The sequence below is a fragment of the Nicotiana tomentosiformis genome, chromosome 3 (assembly GCF_000390325.3).
Source record: "Nicotiana tomentosiformis chromosome 3, ASM39032v3, whole genome shotgun sequence".
Classification (NCBI taxonomy): Eukaryota; Viridiplantae; Streptophyta; class Magnoliopsida; order Solanales; family Solanaceae; genus Nicotiana; species Nicotiana tomentosiformis.
In genome coordinates this window covers 84,779,903-84,797,093 of record NC_090814.1, presented here as the reverse complement: position 1 = coordinate 84,797,093, position 17,191 = coordinate 84,779,903, and the positions used below count along the sequence as shown (strand labels likewise).

Genomic DNA, 17,191 nt, shown 5'->3' with positions numbered 1-17,191 from the left:
GCGCAGTCCGGGCATGTTTCCGGAAAAGCTTTGTGTTGAAAATTGATGAAAACAAGAATTTATGCCTTAAAAAGTTGATTTTATTTGACTTCGGTCAACATTTTTGGTAAACGGACCCGGATCCGTATTTTGACAGTCCTAGTGGATCCGTATCGAATTATGGGACCTGGGCGTATGCCCGGAATCGAATTCGGAGGTCCCTAGCTTGAGTTATGAATTTTTGATGAAAATTAAAAGTCTGAAAATTATTTGTTTTTAAGAATTGATTGATGTTTGGCATTGTTAGTACCGGGTCCATATTTTGGTTCTGGATCCCAGTACAGGTTCATTATGATATTTAAGACTTGTCTGTGAAATTTGGTGAGAAACGGAGTTGATTTGACGTGATTCAGATATCCAGTTGAGAAAATAGAAATTTTAAAGTGTTCTTGAAAATTTCATTTGATTTGGTGCTAAATTCGGAGTTCTAGGTGTTATTTTGGTGATTTGATCACTCAAGAAGGTTCGTATGATGTTTTTAGACTTTTGTGCATGTTTTGTTTGGAGCCCCAAGGGCTCGGGTGAGTTTCGGATAGGCTACGGGATGTTTTGGACTTAGAATTTCTGTTGTTTTGTTGTTGCTGGTGCACAGGTATTTTGTGCTTCGCGATCGCGAAGTGTAAACTAGGCTGGGAGGTAATTTCTTCTTCGAGAACGCGAAGCATTGGGGGTGGTACCCTTCGCGAACGCGATTAGTCTCTCGTGAACGCGATAGGTTAAGGAACCTAGGGGAGGGAGTCATGTTCTTCTATGCGAACGCGTCCACTGGGTCGCGAAGGCTTGGGGGGAGCTGCCTTACGCGAACGCGTAGAAAGACTCGCGAACACGAAGGCCTTAGGCCGTTGTGCATCACGATCGCGACACGCCTCTCGCGAACACGATGAAGGCTTGTCCAGTGTTTTAAAACAGACTTCAAAACGGGATTTGTTCGAAATTTCATATTTTCTTCCATAGAACTCGACCTAGGGCGATTTCTGAAGAAGGATTTCGACACCCAATCATAGGTTTGCACTTTCTAACTTGTTTTCTTCAATTTCCATCATCATTTATTTAATTCCTCGTTTTTAATCTTGTTCTTTAAGGGTAGAAATTAGGGATTTTGGGGGAATTGGGAATTTTACAAATTTGGGAATTTTACAAATTTGGGAATTTTACAAATTTGGGGATTTAGACCTCGATTTGAGCTCGGATTTCGGAACTAATTATATACTCGGGCTCGGGGGTGAATGAGTAAATGGATTTTGGTCCGAACCTCGGGTTTTGACCAAGCAGGCCCGGGGTCGATTTTTTCGACTTTTTGGAGGAAAATTTAGGAAATTTAATTTATGCAATATAATTGATTTCTTTAGTAATACTTGTTATTATTGAGTCATTTTTGAATAGATACGAGTGGTTTGGAGGTGAATTCCAAAGAAAAAGCTGTGATTGAGAATTAAGTGGCCTTCAGAGCGAGGTAAGTGTTGTGTCTAACCCTGACTTGAGGGAATTGGGAACCTTAGATTATTTGCTAAGTGAAATTCATGTGAGCGGCGTATATGTGAGGTGACGAGTGCTTATGCGTCGCCAATTTACCTGTTTTCCATGTTTCTTCCATTTTCTTATATTGTCTCTTCCTATGCCTAATTGCTACATGTTTATACTAGTGTTGTTAAATTGATCGTCATTATCATGTTTACGGATTTTCAGTTGGTAATCGAGTATTTATTTAAGACTTGAGATTTATATTGTCGAACCAAATGTTGAAGTAAGCTTTGTACTTATTATTCTATCTCCCTGTTATTATTTATGCATTGCATTATGCTAAGGGAGAGTGTTAATGCACGAAGGGTAATGTCGTGCCATATTATGAGTGTAAAAGCATGAAGGGTGATGTCGTGCCATGATATGAGAGTTAATGCACGAAGGGTGATGTCGTGCCGTTTCTATTGATTTTATGGTGAGATTGAGAGTAAAAGTACGAAGGGTGATGCCGTGCATTTTTCCTTACTGTATTCACTATTCCTGTTGATTCATGGTATATTGACTGCTCCGGTGATCATTCTGTTGTAGTTATTTATCTTGTATTCCCCTCAGTATGTTCCCCTCCAGATATTTCCTGTTTAGTTCTTCATTTATGTTATTTGTATATATACTGGTAAATTGTACATGTTGATTTGTAGGTGCCTTGCCTTAGCCTCGTCACTACTTCGTCGAGGTTAGGCTCGACACTTACAAGTACATGGGGTCGGTTGTACTGATACTGCACTCTGCACTTTCTGTGCAGATTTTGATACCGGCTCGGGTTGATCGAGATTTTGTTATTGGTCCTCTGTACGGAGACTCAAGGTAGATCTATCGGTGTTCACAGACCTTGAAGTCCCCGTCTATCTTTTCTGTTCTACTGTTTCTTTCATTCAGACAGTTGTATTTCTTTCAGACTATTACTTGTAGTAAATTCTAGGATGCTCGTGAATTGTGACTCCAGATCCGGGTGGTAGTAATTAATATAGTTTTATAATATTTCGCACTTATTATATTTCATCTTAGTTAATTATTGTTATTTGCTGAATGGAAATAAGGAATTGGTTTAATGATTCTCTAACGTTGGCTTGCCTGGCAAGTGAAATGTTAGGCGCCATCACGGTCCCGTTGGTGGGAATTCCAGGTCATGACATTCAACAACACTGATCTCAACATTAAGGGCATTATATTAACAGAAGTGGTATCTAGACATAAGTTGCACATATTTAAATCATAACATATAACAAGTACCCTTTTGAATCACAACCATTTGGTTATACAGGCATGCGAGAATACTTCCTTTACTTTGACAGAGGCAGATCTCAATTTATGGACTTATCTAATAGGGATGACAACTAGGTAACTATTATAAGCAAATTACCCATTAACTTCACCTTTAATAGTTTTCACCGGAATGATAGGCAAAGGATTTCCAATAACCTTATGGAACCTAGATACACGATGCATCGGGTGCATGGAGGACAACAACTGGAAAACATCATACTCATAGTTTGACCTATTTCCTTCAATATTTCTTAAGTCCTAATGTGACTACACATACTTTACCTTCCATAACAATTCACCCAATATATTCATAGAAAAAATCTTGAGAATAACCCGTTCACTTTCTTCAACTCTAAATCCCTACGCCGAATACCCAAAGTAAACCTTTGGCTAACTCCAACAATTACTCTAAGATGTGCTAGCATGAATATGACCATAAAATTTCCTATCCAATATATTTGATCATGGGATGATGCTTCTTCTTTGACATGTTTGAACCTTCAACCCTATAGGTTACTATAAATAGGAACAACGAGGTCATTTCAAGAATCCATCAATGTGGTGAGCAGGGCATTTCAAGAGGTTATATCCTAAGAGACATGAAGGTTACTACCTGTAACGACCCGACCAGTCATTTTATTTTCTAGAACCCCGTTCCCCTAAATAAGACTTCCCATACATGCTTTTACTGATTTATGACTTGTGGGGATGGTTGTTTCGGGATTTGGAAGAGTTTGGGTTGAAATCGAAACACTTGGTTCCTTAAGGTTGGCTTGAAAGGCCAAGTTTGACTTCGGTCAACATTTTGAGTAAACGACCTCGGAATCGGGATTTGACGGTTTCAATAGGTTCGTATGATGATTTCGGACTTGAGCGTATGTTCGGATTGCTTCCATTTATTTATGTTAAAATTGCAAACTCCTAAATCTTTTGTTTTTTAAAATAAGAAAAAAGCTATCATTTACAAATCTATCTAAGCGGGAAGTCACTAGTTGATCAGTGTTGGCTTGCCTAATAACGATGTTGGGAGCCATCACGGCCTATAATGGAATTGGGTCGTGACAATATGGTATCATAGCACTAGGTTCACGTAGGTCTCACAAGTCATGGGCAGGCCTAGTAGAGTCTTGCGGATCGGTGCGGAGACGTCCATACTTATTTTCGAGAAGCTATAGGGTGTTAGGAAACTACTCTTTATTCATCTCCTATCGTGCAATTTATGGCATACTATGTTTCTTCCTTCTATTCTCTCACAGATGGTGAGGACGCGTACTACGAACGTTCCAGACCCGGGAGGAGCTGCTCCCCCCATTGCTAGAGGCCGAGGCAGAGGCCGAGGGAGGGCACCGGCCTGAGGAAGGGGACGAGGGCATCCCAGATCTGCCCCAGTAGCACCACTAGCGGATCCAGTGGAGGATCCCATCATGGAGGAGAAGGGCGAGGTGCCTATTCCAGAGCCAGTCCCAGTAGATTTCATGACAGCATCGGGATTTCAGGAGGTCATGGGTTGTATGCTACGGTATTTCCAGCAGACCCAGCCACATCTCAGGCAGGAGGGGGAGCACAGACCCCTATTTATCATGCTCTTGGGCACGCAACTGTAGTATATCAAACTCTGGGTACACTACCCATGGGCGGGGCCCAGCTAGTTGCCGCAGCAGCACTTGCGCCTAGACCAGCTGCGGGCGGCGATCCGCAGAAGCTACTGGACAGATGGACTAGGCTACACCCTCTTATCTTTGGGGGGGTGAGCGGCATAAGGACCCCCAGGACTTTATTGATCAGTGCAGGGACAGACTGCACAACATGAGGATATTGGAGTCCCATGGAGTAGATTTCACCGCTTTCCAGCTGGAGGGCTAGGCCCGTAGATGGTGGCAGTCTTACCTTCTTGGCAGCCCAGCGGGTTCTCCTCCCATGACTTGGGATCAGTTTACACGGTTTCTATTGGACAGGTATATTCCACCCTTTCAGAGGGAAGAGTTGTGGTGTCAGTTTGAGCAGCTCGAGTAGGGTCAGATGTCTGTGACTGATTATGAGGCGAGATTTTTTGAGTTGTCATGCCATCCACTTATGATACTTCCTACGGACGCAGAGAGAGTGCGGAGATTTGTTGCACGGTTACACCCCAGTATTCGGGCTAGCATGGCCAGGGAGGTTGAGATGGGTACTAATTATCAACAAGTAGTAGAGATTGCTCGGAGGATTGAGGGCTATCGCCAGAGGGGTAGAGAGCAGATGCAGCAAGAAAAGAGGACCCGATTCTCGGGAGAGTTTAGAGGTGCCCCGGCTAGGGGCAGAGGTCAGTTTGGGAGGGGTCAGCCTAGCAGGACCACATATCTAGCACCACCACCACTTCCTTGGGGTGATCCAGCACGGCCGTATTTCATTTCTATGCCAGAGAGTTCTTATCGCCCACCAGTTCATCAGGGTTCCTCCAGTGCCTACTTCAGTGCCATGCTAGAGAGTTCATACCGCCCACTAGCCATCCAGGGTTGTTCTAGTGAGTATTCAGGCCATCAGGGTCAGACTTCAGGACAGCAGTCTATGGCGCGGGGTTGTTATGAGTGTGGGGATTTGGGTCACATGAAGAGATTTTGTCCCAAACTTCGGGGCAAGACAGTACAGCAGGGTCATCAGCCTATGATTACAGCACCAGTCGTCCGACCGCTCAGAGGCGGAGGAAAGGCAGGTATGGGTCGTCCTAGAGGTGGAGGCCAGGCAGGGGGAGGTCAACCAGCTATTGTTCAGCCAGGCGGAGGCCAGCCAGCCGGTGCTCCAGCTAGATTCAATGCTTTTCTGGCCAGACCAGATATAGTGGCCTCAGATGCCATGCTCACAGGTATTATTTATGTATGCGGTAGGGATGCTTCAGTATTATTTGATCCAGGGTCAACCTATTCATATGTGTCATCTCTATTTGCTCATTTCCTGGTTATTCCTCGTGAATCCTTGGGTACTCTTGTTTATGTGTCCACTCATGTGGGTGATTCTGTGGTTGTGGATCGGATCTACCGGTCTTGTATGGTTACATTCTGTGGTTACGAGACTAGAGCAGACCTTCTATTACTTGATATGATCGACTTTGAGGTCATCCTGGGCATGGAATGGTTATCCCCATATCATGCCATCCTTGATTGTCATGCCAAGACTGTTACTTTAGCGATGCCAGAGTTGCCGATATTAGAGTGGAAGGGTTCCTCCGTTAGTACATCTAGTCAGATTATCTCTTTTTTGAAGGCTCGACATCTGGTCTAAAAGGGTTGTTTGGCATATCTAGCATATGTTCGGGATACCACCGCGGAGTCTCCGACGACTGATTCAGTGCCAGTAATCCGGGAATTAGCCGATGTGTTTCCTTCTGACCTTCCAGGTATGCTTCGAGATCGTGATATTAATTTCAGTATTGATTTGGCTCCAGGTACACAACCTATATCTATCCCACCGTACCGTATGGCTCCAAAAGATCTGAAGGAGTTGAAGGAGCAGCTTGAGGAGTTATTGACAAAGGGGTTTGTTAGACCGAGTGTATCACCTTAGGGTGCACCAGTGTTATTTGTGAAGAAGAAAGATAGAACTATGCGGATGTGCATTGATTACCGCCAGTTGAATAAGGTTACCATCAAGAACAGGTACCTATTGCCGCGTATTGATGATTTGTTTGACCGGTTGTAGGGTGCCAGGTGTTTTCTAAGATCGACTTGAGATCGGGGTACCATCAGTTGAAGATCCGGGGCTCAGATGTTCCGAAGACTGCCTTACGTACCAGATATGGTCATTATGAGTTTCTAGTGATGTCCTTCGGCTTGACTAATGCCCCAACGGCGTTTATGGATTTGATGAATCGGGTGTTCATGCCTTATATTGATTCCTTCGTTATTGTCTTCATTGATAACATCTTGATTTACTCATGTATCCTGGGAGAGCACGAGCAACATTTGAGAGTGGTACTTCAGACCTTGCGAGAACAGAAGCTATATGTTAAGTTCTCCAAGTGTGAGTTTTGGCTAGAGTCTGTGGCATTCTTGGGGCATATTGTATCAGCCGAGGCAGTTCAGAGTTGGCCTCGTCCCACTTTGGTGACTGAGATCAGGAGTTTCCTAGGGTTAGCAGGTTATTATCACCGGTTTGTGCAAGGCTTTTTATCCATTGCGGAACCTTTGACTAGATTGACCCAGAAGGGTGCTCCATTCCGTTGGTCCATTGATTGTGAGGCGAGCTTTCAGAAGCTCAAGACAGCTTTGACCACAGCATCAGTTCTAGTGTTGCCTTCCCGTTCAGGGATGTATACGATTTATTGTGACACTTCACGCGTTGGCTTGGTTTGTGTCTTGATGCAGGAGGGGCGAGTTATTGCATATGCTTCACGTCAGCTGAACATACATGAGAATAATTACCATGTGCACGACTTGGAGTTGGCCTCGATTGTCCATGCTCTTAAGATATGGAGGCATTATCTGTATGGGGTATCATGTGAGGTTTATACTGATCATCGCAGCTTACAACATTTTTTCAAGCAAAAGGATCTCAATTTCAGACAGCGTGGATGGCTTGAGTTACTGAAGGATTATGACATCACCATTCTTTATCATCCAGGCAAGGCAAATGTGGTCGCGGATGCCTTAAGCAGGAAGGCAGAGAGTATGGGTAGATTGGCATTTATTTCAGCAGAGGAGAGGCCACTAGCTTTGGACATTCAGTCCTTGGCTAACAGATTTGTGAGGTTGGACATTTTAGAGCCCAGCCGAGTTCTTGCATGTGTTGTTGCCCAGTCTTCATTATTGGGGCAGATCAAGGCTCGGCAGCTCGATGATCTGCATTTGGTAGTTCTCAGAGAGACGATACTAAAGGGTAATGCCAAGGAGGTTTCTATTGGCGAGTATGATGTTCTGCGACTCCAGGGTCGCCTATGTGTTCCTAATGTCGATGGCTTAAGGGAGAGGATTCTAGAGGAGGCACACAGTTCTCGGTATTCCATTTATCCAGGTGCTACGAAGATGTATCGTGACCTGAGATAACATTATTGGTGGCAGCGGATGAAAAAAGACATAGTTGAGTATGTGACTAGGTGCTTAAATTGCCAACAGGTTAAGTATGAGCACCAGAGGCCAGGTGGCCTACTTCAGCAGATGATTATACTTGAGTGGAAATGGGATCGCATTACTATGGACTTTGTAGTTGGATTGCCGAGGACCTTGTGGAAGTTTGATGCAGTTTGGGTCATTGTCGATAGGTTGACCAAGTTAGCACACTTCATTCCAGTTGTGACTACCTATACTTCAGAGAAATTGGCCCAGATTTATATTAGGGAGATAGTTGCACGGTGTGCCTGTTTTCATCATATCATATAGAGGCCCTCAGTTCACTTCACATTTCTGGAGAGCCGTACATAGTGAGTTGGGGACCCGTGTAGAGCTCAGCACATCATTTCATCCACAGATCGACGAGCAGTCAGAGCGGATAGTTCAGATATTGGAGGACATGCTGAGAGCATGTGTGATTGACTTTGGGGGACATTGGGATCAGTTCTTGCAATTGGCCGAGTCTGCTTACAACAACAGTTATCATTCCAGCATCAAGATGGCCCCATTTGAAGCTTTATATGGTCGGCGATGTCGTTCTCCCATCGGGTGGTTTGATCTCGGTGAGGCTAGGTTATATAGTACTGATCTGGTGAAGGATGCCTTGGAAAAGGTAAAGTTGATTCAGGAGCAACTTCGCACAGCACAGTCCAGACAGAAGAGTTACACGGATCAGAAGGCGCGTGATGTATCATTTATGGTAGGCGAGAAGGTTCTCTTGAAAGTCTCACCGATGAAGGGTATTATGAGATTCAAAAAGAATGGCAAGTTGTGCCCAAGGTTTATAGGCCCATTTGAGGTGTTGAGGCGAGTTGGGGAGGTTGCTTATAAGCTTACTTTACCTCCCAGCCTATCAGGGGTTCATCCAGTTTTTCACGTGTTTATGCTCCGGAGGTACCATACCGACCTGTCACATGTGTTAGACTTCAGCACTATTCAACTAGATGAGAGCTTGGGCTATGAGGAGGAGCCAGTTGCTATTGTTTCTAGGCAGGATCGCCAGTTGAGGTCCAAGAGGATTTCTGCGGTAAGGGTTCAGTGGAGGGGCCAACCAGTCGAGGAGGCAACCTAGGAGTCCGAGGTGGACATGCGGAGCAGATATCCACACTTATTCAGCACTTCAGGTATGAATCTAAACCCGTTCGAGGACGAACAATTGTTTAAGGGGTGGAGAATGTAACGATCCGACCGGTCATTTTTCTTTCTAGAACCCCGTTCCCCTAAATAAGACTTCCCCTACATGCTTTTACTAATTTATGACTTGCGGGGATGGTTGGTTCGGGATTTGGAAGAGTTTGGGTTGAAATCGGAACACTTGGTTCCTTAAGGATGGCTTGAAAGGCTAAGTTTGACTTTGGTCAACATTTTGAGTAAACGACCTCAGAATCGGGATTTGACGGTTCCAATAGGTTCATATGATGATTTCAGACTTGGCGTATATTCGAATCGGGTTTTGGATGACCCGGGAGCGTTTTGTCGCCCAACAGTGAAAGTTGGTTCTTGAAGGTTTTAGAAGTTCTTTAAAATTTGGTTTTGAGTGGGTTTTGGTAATATCGAGGTCCAAAAGGAATTCCAAGACCGGGAATAGTTCCGTAGTGTCATTTAAGACTTGCACGCAAAATTTGGTATCATTCCGAATAGTATAAGTACGTTTCGGTGCATTGAAAGTAAATTGAAGAACTTGAAGTTCTTAAGTTTGATTCAATTGGTTTTAGGGTGTGATTCTTAGTTTTAATATTGTTTCGGGCGTTTTGAGAGTTCGAGCGAGTCCGTTTTCTGATTTTAAACTTGTTGGTATATTCGGACGGGGCCACGGGGGCCCCGAGTGTCAATCGGACGAGGCTCAGACCAAGTTGGAATTTGGAAGCCAAAGCTGAAGCTCCAGCTGCTGTCATAATCGCACCTGCACTTGGTCAGCCGTAGGTGCGAGCTCGTAGGTGCAAGCCCCATGATCGCAGATGCATCCCAGCATAGGCTTCCCAGCCATCGTAGAAGCAGAAGAAGGACCGCACCTGCGAAAGCGCAGGTGCGAAGGCAGGCATCGCAGGAGCGGGCAGTGTCGCAGGTGTGCGTCGTTTGTCGTTGATGCGTGTCTGCAGGTGCGATCACTTGGGCGTAGAAGCGAGATAAGGCAGCCTATCTTTGGTCCGCACCTGCGCGAGTTGTCCGCAGAAGCGGAAGCGTAGGTGCGCCAATTTAACCGCAGGTGCGGAAGTCGATGAAGGGCAGTGATGTTTTAAAACGGGGTTTGAGCACTTTTGCTCACTTCTTACTATTCTTGGGGGCGATTTTGGAGCTGGTTAGAGAGGGGATTTCCATCAACTAGTTGAGATAAGTAATTCCTATCAAATGTGAGTTAAATACATGGTTTGTGGGTAGGTTATAACATGTAAATTAGTGAAAATCATGGGGTTAGAGGAAAACCTAGGTTTTTGATAAAAATGGAGTTTTACCGCGAAAATGGTTATGGAACTTAATGAAAATCATATATTTATGTTCCTAAGGTTATGGGTAACAACTTTCTTCAAAAATTTCCAGAATTCGGGCACGTGGGCCCAGGGACAAATTTTAGGAATCATGCATTTAGGGTTGGGAAATTACTTAAATAGTAGGGATATGAACTTTTAAGCCCATATTGATTAGTTTCTACACTATTTTATAGTTTTGGATTGTTCGGCACCAAATTGAGGGTTTGGTCATAAGCTTGGACCGGAAAGTAGGCCTTAAAGCAAGGTAAGTGTCTTTTCTAACCTTGTAAGACGGAAATTTCCCCATAGGTAAACTTAATTAATGTATGATTAGTTGTGGGGGCTATGTGCGCACGAAGTGACGAGAGTCCGTACGTAGCTACTATTCTTGTTATGTTCGGGTAGTTCTAGGCTTACACCATGCTTTGTGGGTACCGTTATCTGAACATAATTGTTTATTCGCATTGAATGGAACTAAGTTGAGGATTTTAAGATTTCAAAGGTTTCAAGTAAATTAATATTTTGAAAAGAATTGAGAAAAATTACGTTATATTTATATTAACCGCGTCGCAAGTATATTTCGCGAGCGGGGTGACTATTTCTACTACTCTCATAGGAGCGGGCCGTTCGCCTAGGCAAGTTAATAGATGCATCTATGGTTCGCCCCGTTTGACCCTTGGCAGTGCACAATTTACATTTTCATGTTGGATTGGACAGAACGTCCTCGGTGGAATTTGTATGTGATAATAGAAGTGAAAGCCCTTTTTTATAATTGGTATAAATTTACTGTTTTAGAGATCATTTGTTTAAAATGAAGGAAGTATTTTGTCTTCTTAGATATGATAGAAGAACTGTACAATTATTTCTTGTTCTGAGTTTATTGTTAGTTATGTGTATCATGCTTATTTAGAATAACATATTATTATATTGTTGGCCATAGTGAGTGTCAAAGTCGACCCCTCGTTACTACTTCTTCGAGGTTAGACTGGATATTTACTGGGTACATATTTTCATGTACTCATGCTACACTTTTGTACTTGATTGTACAGGATTTGAGGCAGGTGCATCTGGCCACCAGTCCGACGTGTAGACTGATTTCCCAGCTCGAGACTTCCCGGTGAGCTATCCTTTTGAGTCGTTCTGCAGCAGCTAGAGTCTCTCTTATGTTATTTTATTTTCTATCTATTTCCTTTCAGACAGTAGGCTAGCATTGTTTTGTATATTCTACTAGTTTGCCCACATACTTGTGACACTAGGTCTTGGCACACACACTAGTAGACTTATGATTTTGGTTTGCTCAGATGATTACGATTAGTACTAATTGCTTCCATTTATTTATGTTAAAATTGCAAAGTCCTAAATCTTTTTTTTTTAAATAAGGAAAAAGCTATCGTTTACAAATCTATCTAAGCGGGAAGTCACTAGTTGATCAGTTTTGGCTTGCCTAACAACGGTGTTGGGCGTCATCACGGCCTATAATAGAATTGGGTCGTGACACTACCAATAGCGCTGGCATGGTTAATCATTATGATGACATCATTGATTTGACAAATGAGGCATAGAGTTTCCTAGTATGCATTGATAATGTGGGGACCATGTTCGTGATTCTGAGATTTAAAAGAAACGAGTCATGAAAAGGACAACAACAATTGTTTCATTTCATATGTGCCTTGTTCGGCAATAGTAGGCCTCAAAGTGAGATAGCCAAGTATGTGACACTAGTCGCCTCTTGGAATGTAGGAAAAATCTGTTTAACTCGAAATGAGAATATTCTAACACTCTGAATATGATATGGGTTTCAAGATACACGAAGTTGCATTACGCTCTTAACAGTATTTGACACAGGGAATCTATGCCACAAACCCAATGAGGATGAAAAAGAAGTTGAACATTTGTGAGATTATTATCATTCTGATAGCTTAACCCTTCCTGATAGTTAATTCTATATGAGAGGACTAGAGATACAACGAACTTTTCTTTCAAATCAATATGCTCTCATGTTACTAGATGGTGAAAAGGATTCATGATAATATATACAAAGGAACAAAGTGGTTGTTCAAACCATAGAAGCAACATACACCGGAGAGAAAAGGAGTGGCTCAAGAAGGACCTCAACACTAGGCTGCTTTATATTAGATTTGATACCACATATGTAAATATTATGGTGGTGCGTGCATAGGCACAAGTGAGCAGATATTATCCATTTGAATCAAAACGTTCTGTAAGAAGTTCATTCCAAGGAAATATGTGAGCAAGTGGGAAATATTAACCTAGGGTTATAACTCATTCCAAGGAAATCATTATAGAACTCAATTCCTCAAGAGGTTGTAAATAAGAGAATTTGGGATAGAGTGGCTTCATGAATAATGCGTCTTGTTTAGAAAGTAAGTACAGGCAATGTTTTGTGATTCAACGTCTTGTTAAGACCATGTTTATGAAGGCTCTTCAATATAGATGTACATATATAACAAGGAAAAACTATGCGTGTTCATAATGATGTACTAAGGAACGACTTACTTGATGACATTAGATTGACAGGGCAGTACTTTAATTGATGCCCCTCTACTCCACATCCAAAACTTACATTAGTACCATAGTGACGTACCCCCGAATGACATCCCATACACTCCACACAACAAGGATGGGGTCCGCTAAACTGAGTCGCCCCACTTACCTGATATTTACTCTTTTTGCATACATCATAAGCATCCCCCTTATCCTTCCTCCAGGACTCGTGACTGGATTAACAATCTCTATAACAACTCGTTGTATGGGCTTTTGGAATTGCCCAAATCTACCACCCCAACACGCTTCTAAGCATACTCCCAACATGACGCAAAATGTTCCAGCCCGCATATCAGGCAAACCGAGATGGGTGTACCCAACCTAAGGGCATTTGTTCTTCTTGTGCCCCTTCTTTCCACAATAATAACATGCTACAAGAATCATCCAACATAAACCCGAGTGGCTCTTCTTTCATATCAAACATTCTGGCTTATTGATACTAATAATCCTCTTTCATTTCTTAGGTGCTCTCACCACATATTCCGGTGGCGCGGTAACATTAATAGGAAAGCGACACTTCCCCTAGCAACTAGTTCTTTTAATATCTCCTCGTTGTCTCGAACTCGTGGGTTACTCATATGGAAAATGAGACATGGTGAGGAATTTAACTTCCTACCTTGAGCTTTATCGCACGATCTGGAGTATCAAAGAAGGGTGAAATTCCTAAATGCCCAAGTAGCCTCCTCATTATAAATGTGGTCGACAACACACCGATAAGAAGGACTCTACTAGACACGGCTCTGAGATATCCTAGGAACTTTAAAACCTTAAGCTCTGATACCAAGTTTGTCATACCCCAAACTCGGGGAGCGTGACCGGCGCTCAACCGAGTGAACCCGGCCGAGCAAGCATGTTGGATTTTCTTCTACCCAAACTCATCCATGAATAAAGAGAAGATGTACTCCGTTAATCAAACTTTCAAAAGATTTCATTAGCAACTCCCATTTCATTTCCATTAGCAACTTCATTCATAATTTCCCAAAATATTACGAGTTTATAGGATTAATGAAAAAAATGATTTTCAAATACCAACATTTCTAATTCAATTCCCCACACTAAATACCACCCATAACTTGTCTGCGGAGCCTCTAAGTACAACAGAAGAGAAATATGGAAATGCGGGCAACAAAGCCCCAGCTATAACTCAACCACAAAGTACATGAGAAGCAAAAGATACATGACCCCGTAATGAAGTGAGGCTCACCAAGTCAGCTGAAGAGAATGTACCGCTATCACTGACTAATACCGTCTACTGTAGAACCACCTGCATACGTTAAAGATGCAGCGCCCTGGCAAAAGGGACGTTAATACCGTCAAATAGCACTAATATATATAGCTAAAAGTCATCTTTCAAAATAGAATGCCCATATAATAAAAGGCAACACATAGAAACAGCAAGTCACAATCAACAATATCCAAATGTCCACTTAAAACATAATAATGTTCAAAATATGAACTTCATATACAATATTTTTAGTTGGGAGATCATTAGCACCGATATACCATTGTTTAAAATATCACTATTCACAATACCAATGTTCACAATATCAGTGTTTACAATAACAATGCCACCGTACTTTTAGCACGGAGTCCGATCACGACCCGACCGGCTAGGCTATCTCATTAGAGACATCAACCATAATTACTATCATTACCAATACCACTATAATTTTAGCACGGAGTTCGATCACGACCCGATTGGCTAGGCTATCTCCTTAGAGAATCAACCACAATTACTATCAATACCAATACCACCGTAATTTTAGCACGGAGTCCGATCACGACCCGATCGGCTAGGCTATCTCCTTAGAGAATCAACCACAATTACTATCAATACCAATACTACCGTAATTTTAGCACGGAGTCCGATCACGACCCGATCGGCTAGAATGTCTTATTTGAAGACATCAACCAAAATCTCAATTTCAATTAAGAGGAATAATTTTATCACATCAATCTCATCCCAAATAAGGGGAATAATCATAATTCACCCCTACACCGGCACGTGTAGTTTCAGGTGTGGGCCTTATGACCCACCCTTCCTCGGTTTTGCTAATGATGCTCCCAAAAATATTTTTTTTATTTGATTTGCACACAAAGGTAACATAAATACAATTGTACTCACCTCAACATCATTCACATTGTATAAATTCTCATTAGTATTTCCAGTCACTCACAACAACAATATTTCATTGTCTAATTTGGCCATTCACAAGATTCTTTATTCCTAGCACGATTGCCGTATTTCATATTCCACACTTTCACCTCTTTCAATTTCAAAGATCACCATCAATTATCAATATATAGAATATTTCAGAAATCATATACTTCATATCCATTTGAAATGAGAACTTCAAACACAAATGGTGTCTTCCCAAAGAATGAGGCATACCAACCAACAATAGAAACACACATAAAAAATCATAAACAATCAATACACAATTTATTCTTGCAATACTCTTCCCCAGAAATAATAACGTACAATTTTAACACATGAGTATATAGAACTCGAATCACACTGGATATATTTATAAAGCAAAGCATTAGTTAAAACAACCACTTATGGGCATGAATTTCGTACAAAAACTTTTAGGCAATTCTATTTTCGAAATCATTTTTAAACAGTTGAGTCAAGGCGCATTTCATAATCTTTATCACACTCCATCATTTCATTGGCACCAGTAGCCAAAATTATAACTTAAATTCTTGGCACGTTGGCCACACTCTATATCCCCAATTCACTTATTTTATCTTCAAGCATCTTTATAGATTATCAACCACAAGACATTTTCAGTCAAAACTTTAGGCACACATATGAGCAGTTAAGAGTCTTAAGAATATTGAGATTTTCTCACACAATTTGAAATCATAACCTTCATTTGGAACACGACTCAAAGATATGGCATTTTAATACGCAAACCATACTTCGAACAACTATCTTTCGACATAAGGCTCATTAGGAATAACCAAGTTTGAAGGGAATAACCCGGAATATAGAAGTTAGGAATCTTGAGCCAACCATACTTGAAACTTACGGAAACATTATGTAATTCGATTCTAGGATAGAAAGTTTAGCCAACATACCTCGCTTTGAGCTTTCCTTAAATTACTACAACATTCCAGAAATTCTAGCAATCCCAATCTATTTTGAGACATAACAAATTGAACCATAATTAGGAAGATATTCATGGTCTCAGCTCATTTGAGCATTTTATCAAATACTAGGTGTGCAAATTTAACTACAAGGTTCTTCTACAAGATTTCTTTCACTCCACAACCTAATCCTTACTTATTTGAGCTCAACAATCTTCCCACAAACCTTTTTGGTACAAGCATGTATAATTAATACTCTTACACCCAAGAATCATACTCCCAATCACCCACCTTTTACCCCAAGCTCGAAATTGAAGACTAGGGGTTTGAATCTTACCTCTTGAGTGAAGATCTTGTGAGATTTCCTTGTTGGATTTTAAGGCTTGAACAAGATCTTGATGAACAAAACACTTCATCTACTTCCTCTCTCTAGAACACTCTCACTTCTCTCTAAAATATCAGGTTTTAGCTAAAAATGACTTAACCCCTCTCTCTACCCGGCCTTGGGGGTATTAAATGAGCTCCTACGTGCGCGGTCGCGCACCTGGGCAAGTGGCCATGCATCTGGCCGCGCACCTGAGGCAGAAACTCTCAAATATGTGCGGCCGCGCATCTAGGCGCGCATATGACACATGTCCAGTAAAATGGCCATAACTTTCTGTAGAAATATCCAAATGACGAACGGTTTGATGCGTTGGAAACTATACTCAAATAGATTTAATTTTATAGATATATCACTACCTAAGTCATTATATTGAGGGAGTTCTTTTCATTTAAAATCGGGTCTTGTGCCAATTGAAACATCCTTTCCACTTAATGTATCCAACTTGTTCCACACAAGTTCTTGCCATTCACAAAACTCCTTAGTATATTCCAACACACCTTAAACATACATTATCAATTCAAAATTATGTAGCTCTATCCCATAGGTCTCCTTTAATACTCAAATACGTTATTCCCAAATACCGTTGGCGCACTTTAAAAACTTAAATCATTAAGAATTTATTTTTACGGGGATTTACAGAAGCTTTATGATCCGAAATAGTTTCTTATGAGTTTTATTTGTGCTTTGAAGTTATTTTAATTAGATTTGAGCCATCTGTAGGCCATTTCACCGAGAAGTTTATTTTAGAGTATCGGTTTGTCTTCTTTGAGGTAAGT

General features: G+C 41.7%; 1 protein-coding gene across 1 annotated transcript; it reads left to right on the top strand.

Annotated features, from left to right (window-relative positions):
* Positions 1 to 4,968: 4,968 nt before the first annotated feature.
* LOC138908112 (uncharacterized) lies at positions 4,969 to 6,363 on the top strand. The gene is made up of 3 exons (XM_070198752.1): positions 4,969 to 5,596; positions 5,714 to 6,027; positions 6,085 to 6,363. Exons 1-3 carry the CDS (start codon positions 4,969 to 4,971, stop codon positions 6,361 to 6,363), a joined length of 1,221 nt encoding a protein of 406 aa, XP_070054853.1.
* Positions 6,364 to 17,191: the final 10,828 nt, after the last annotated feature.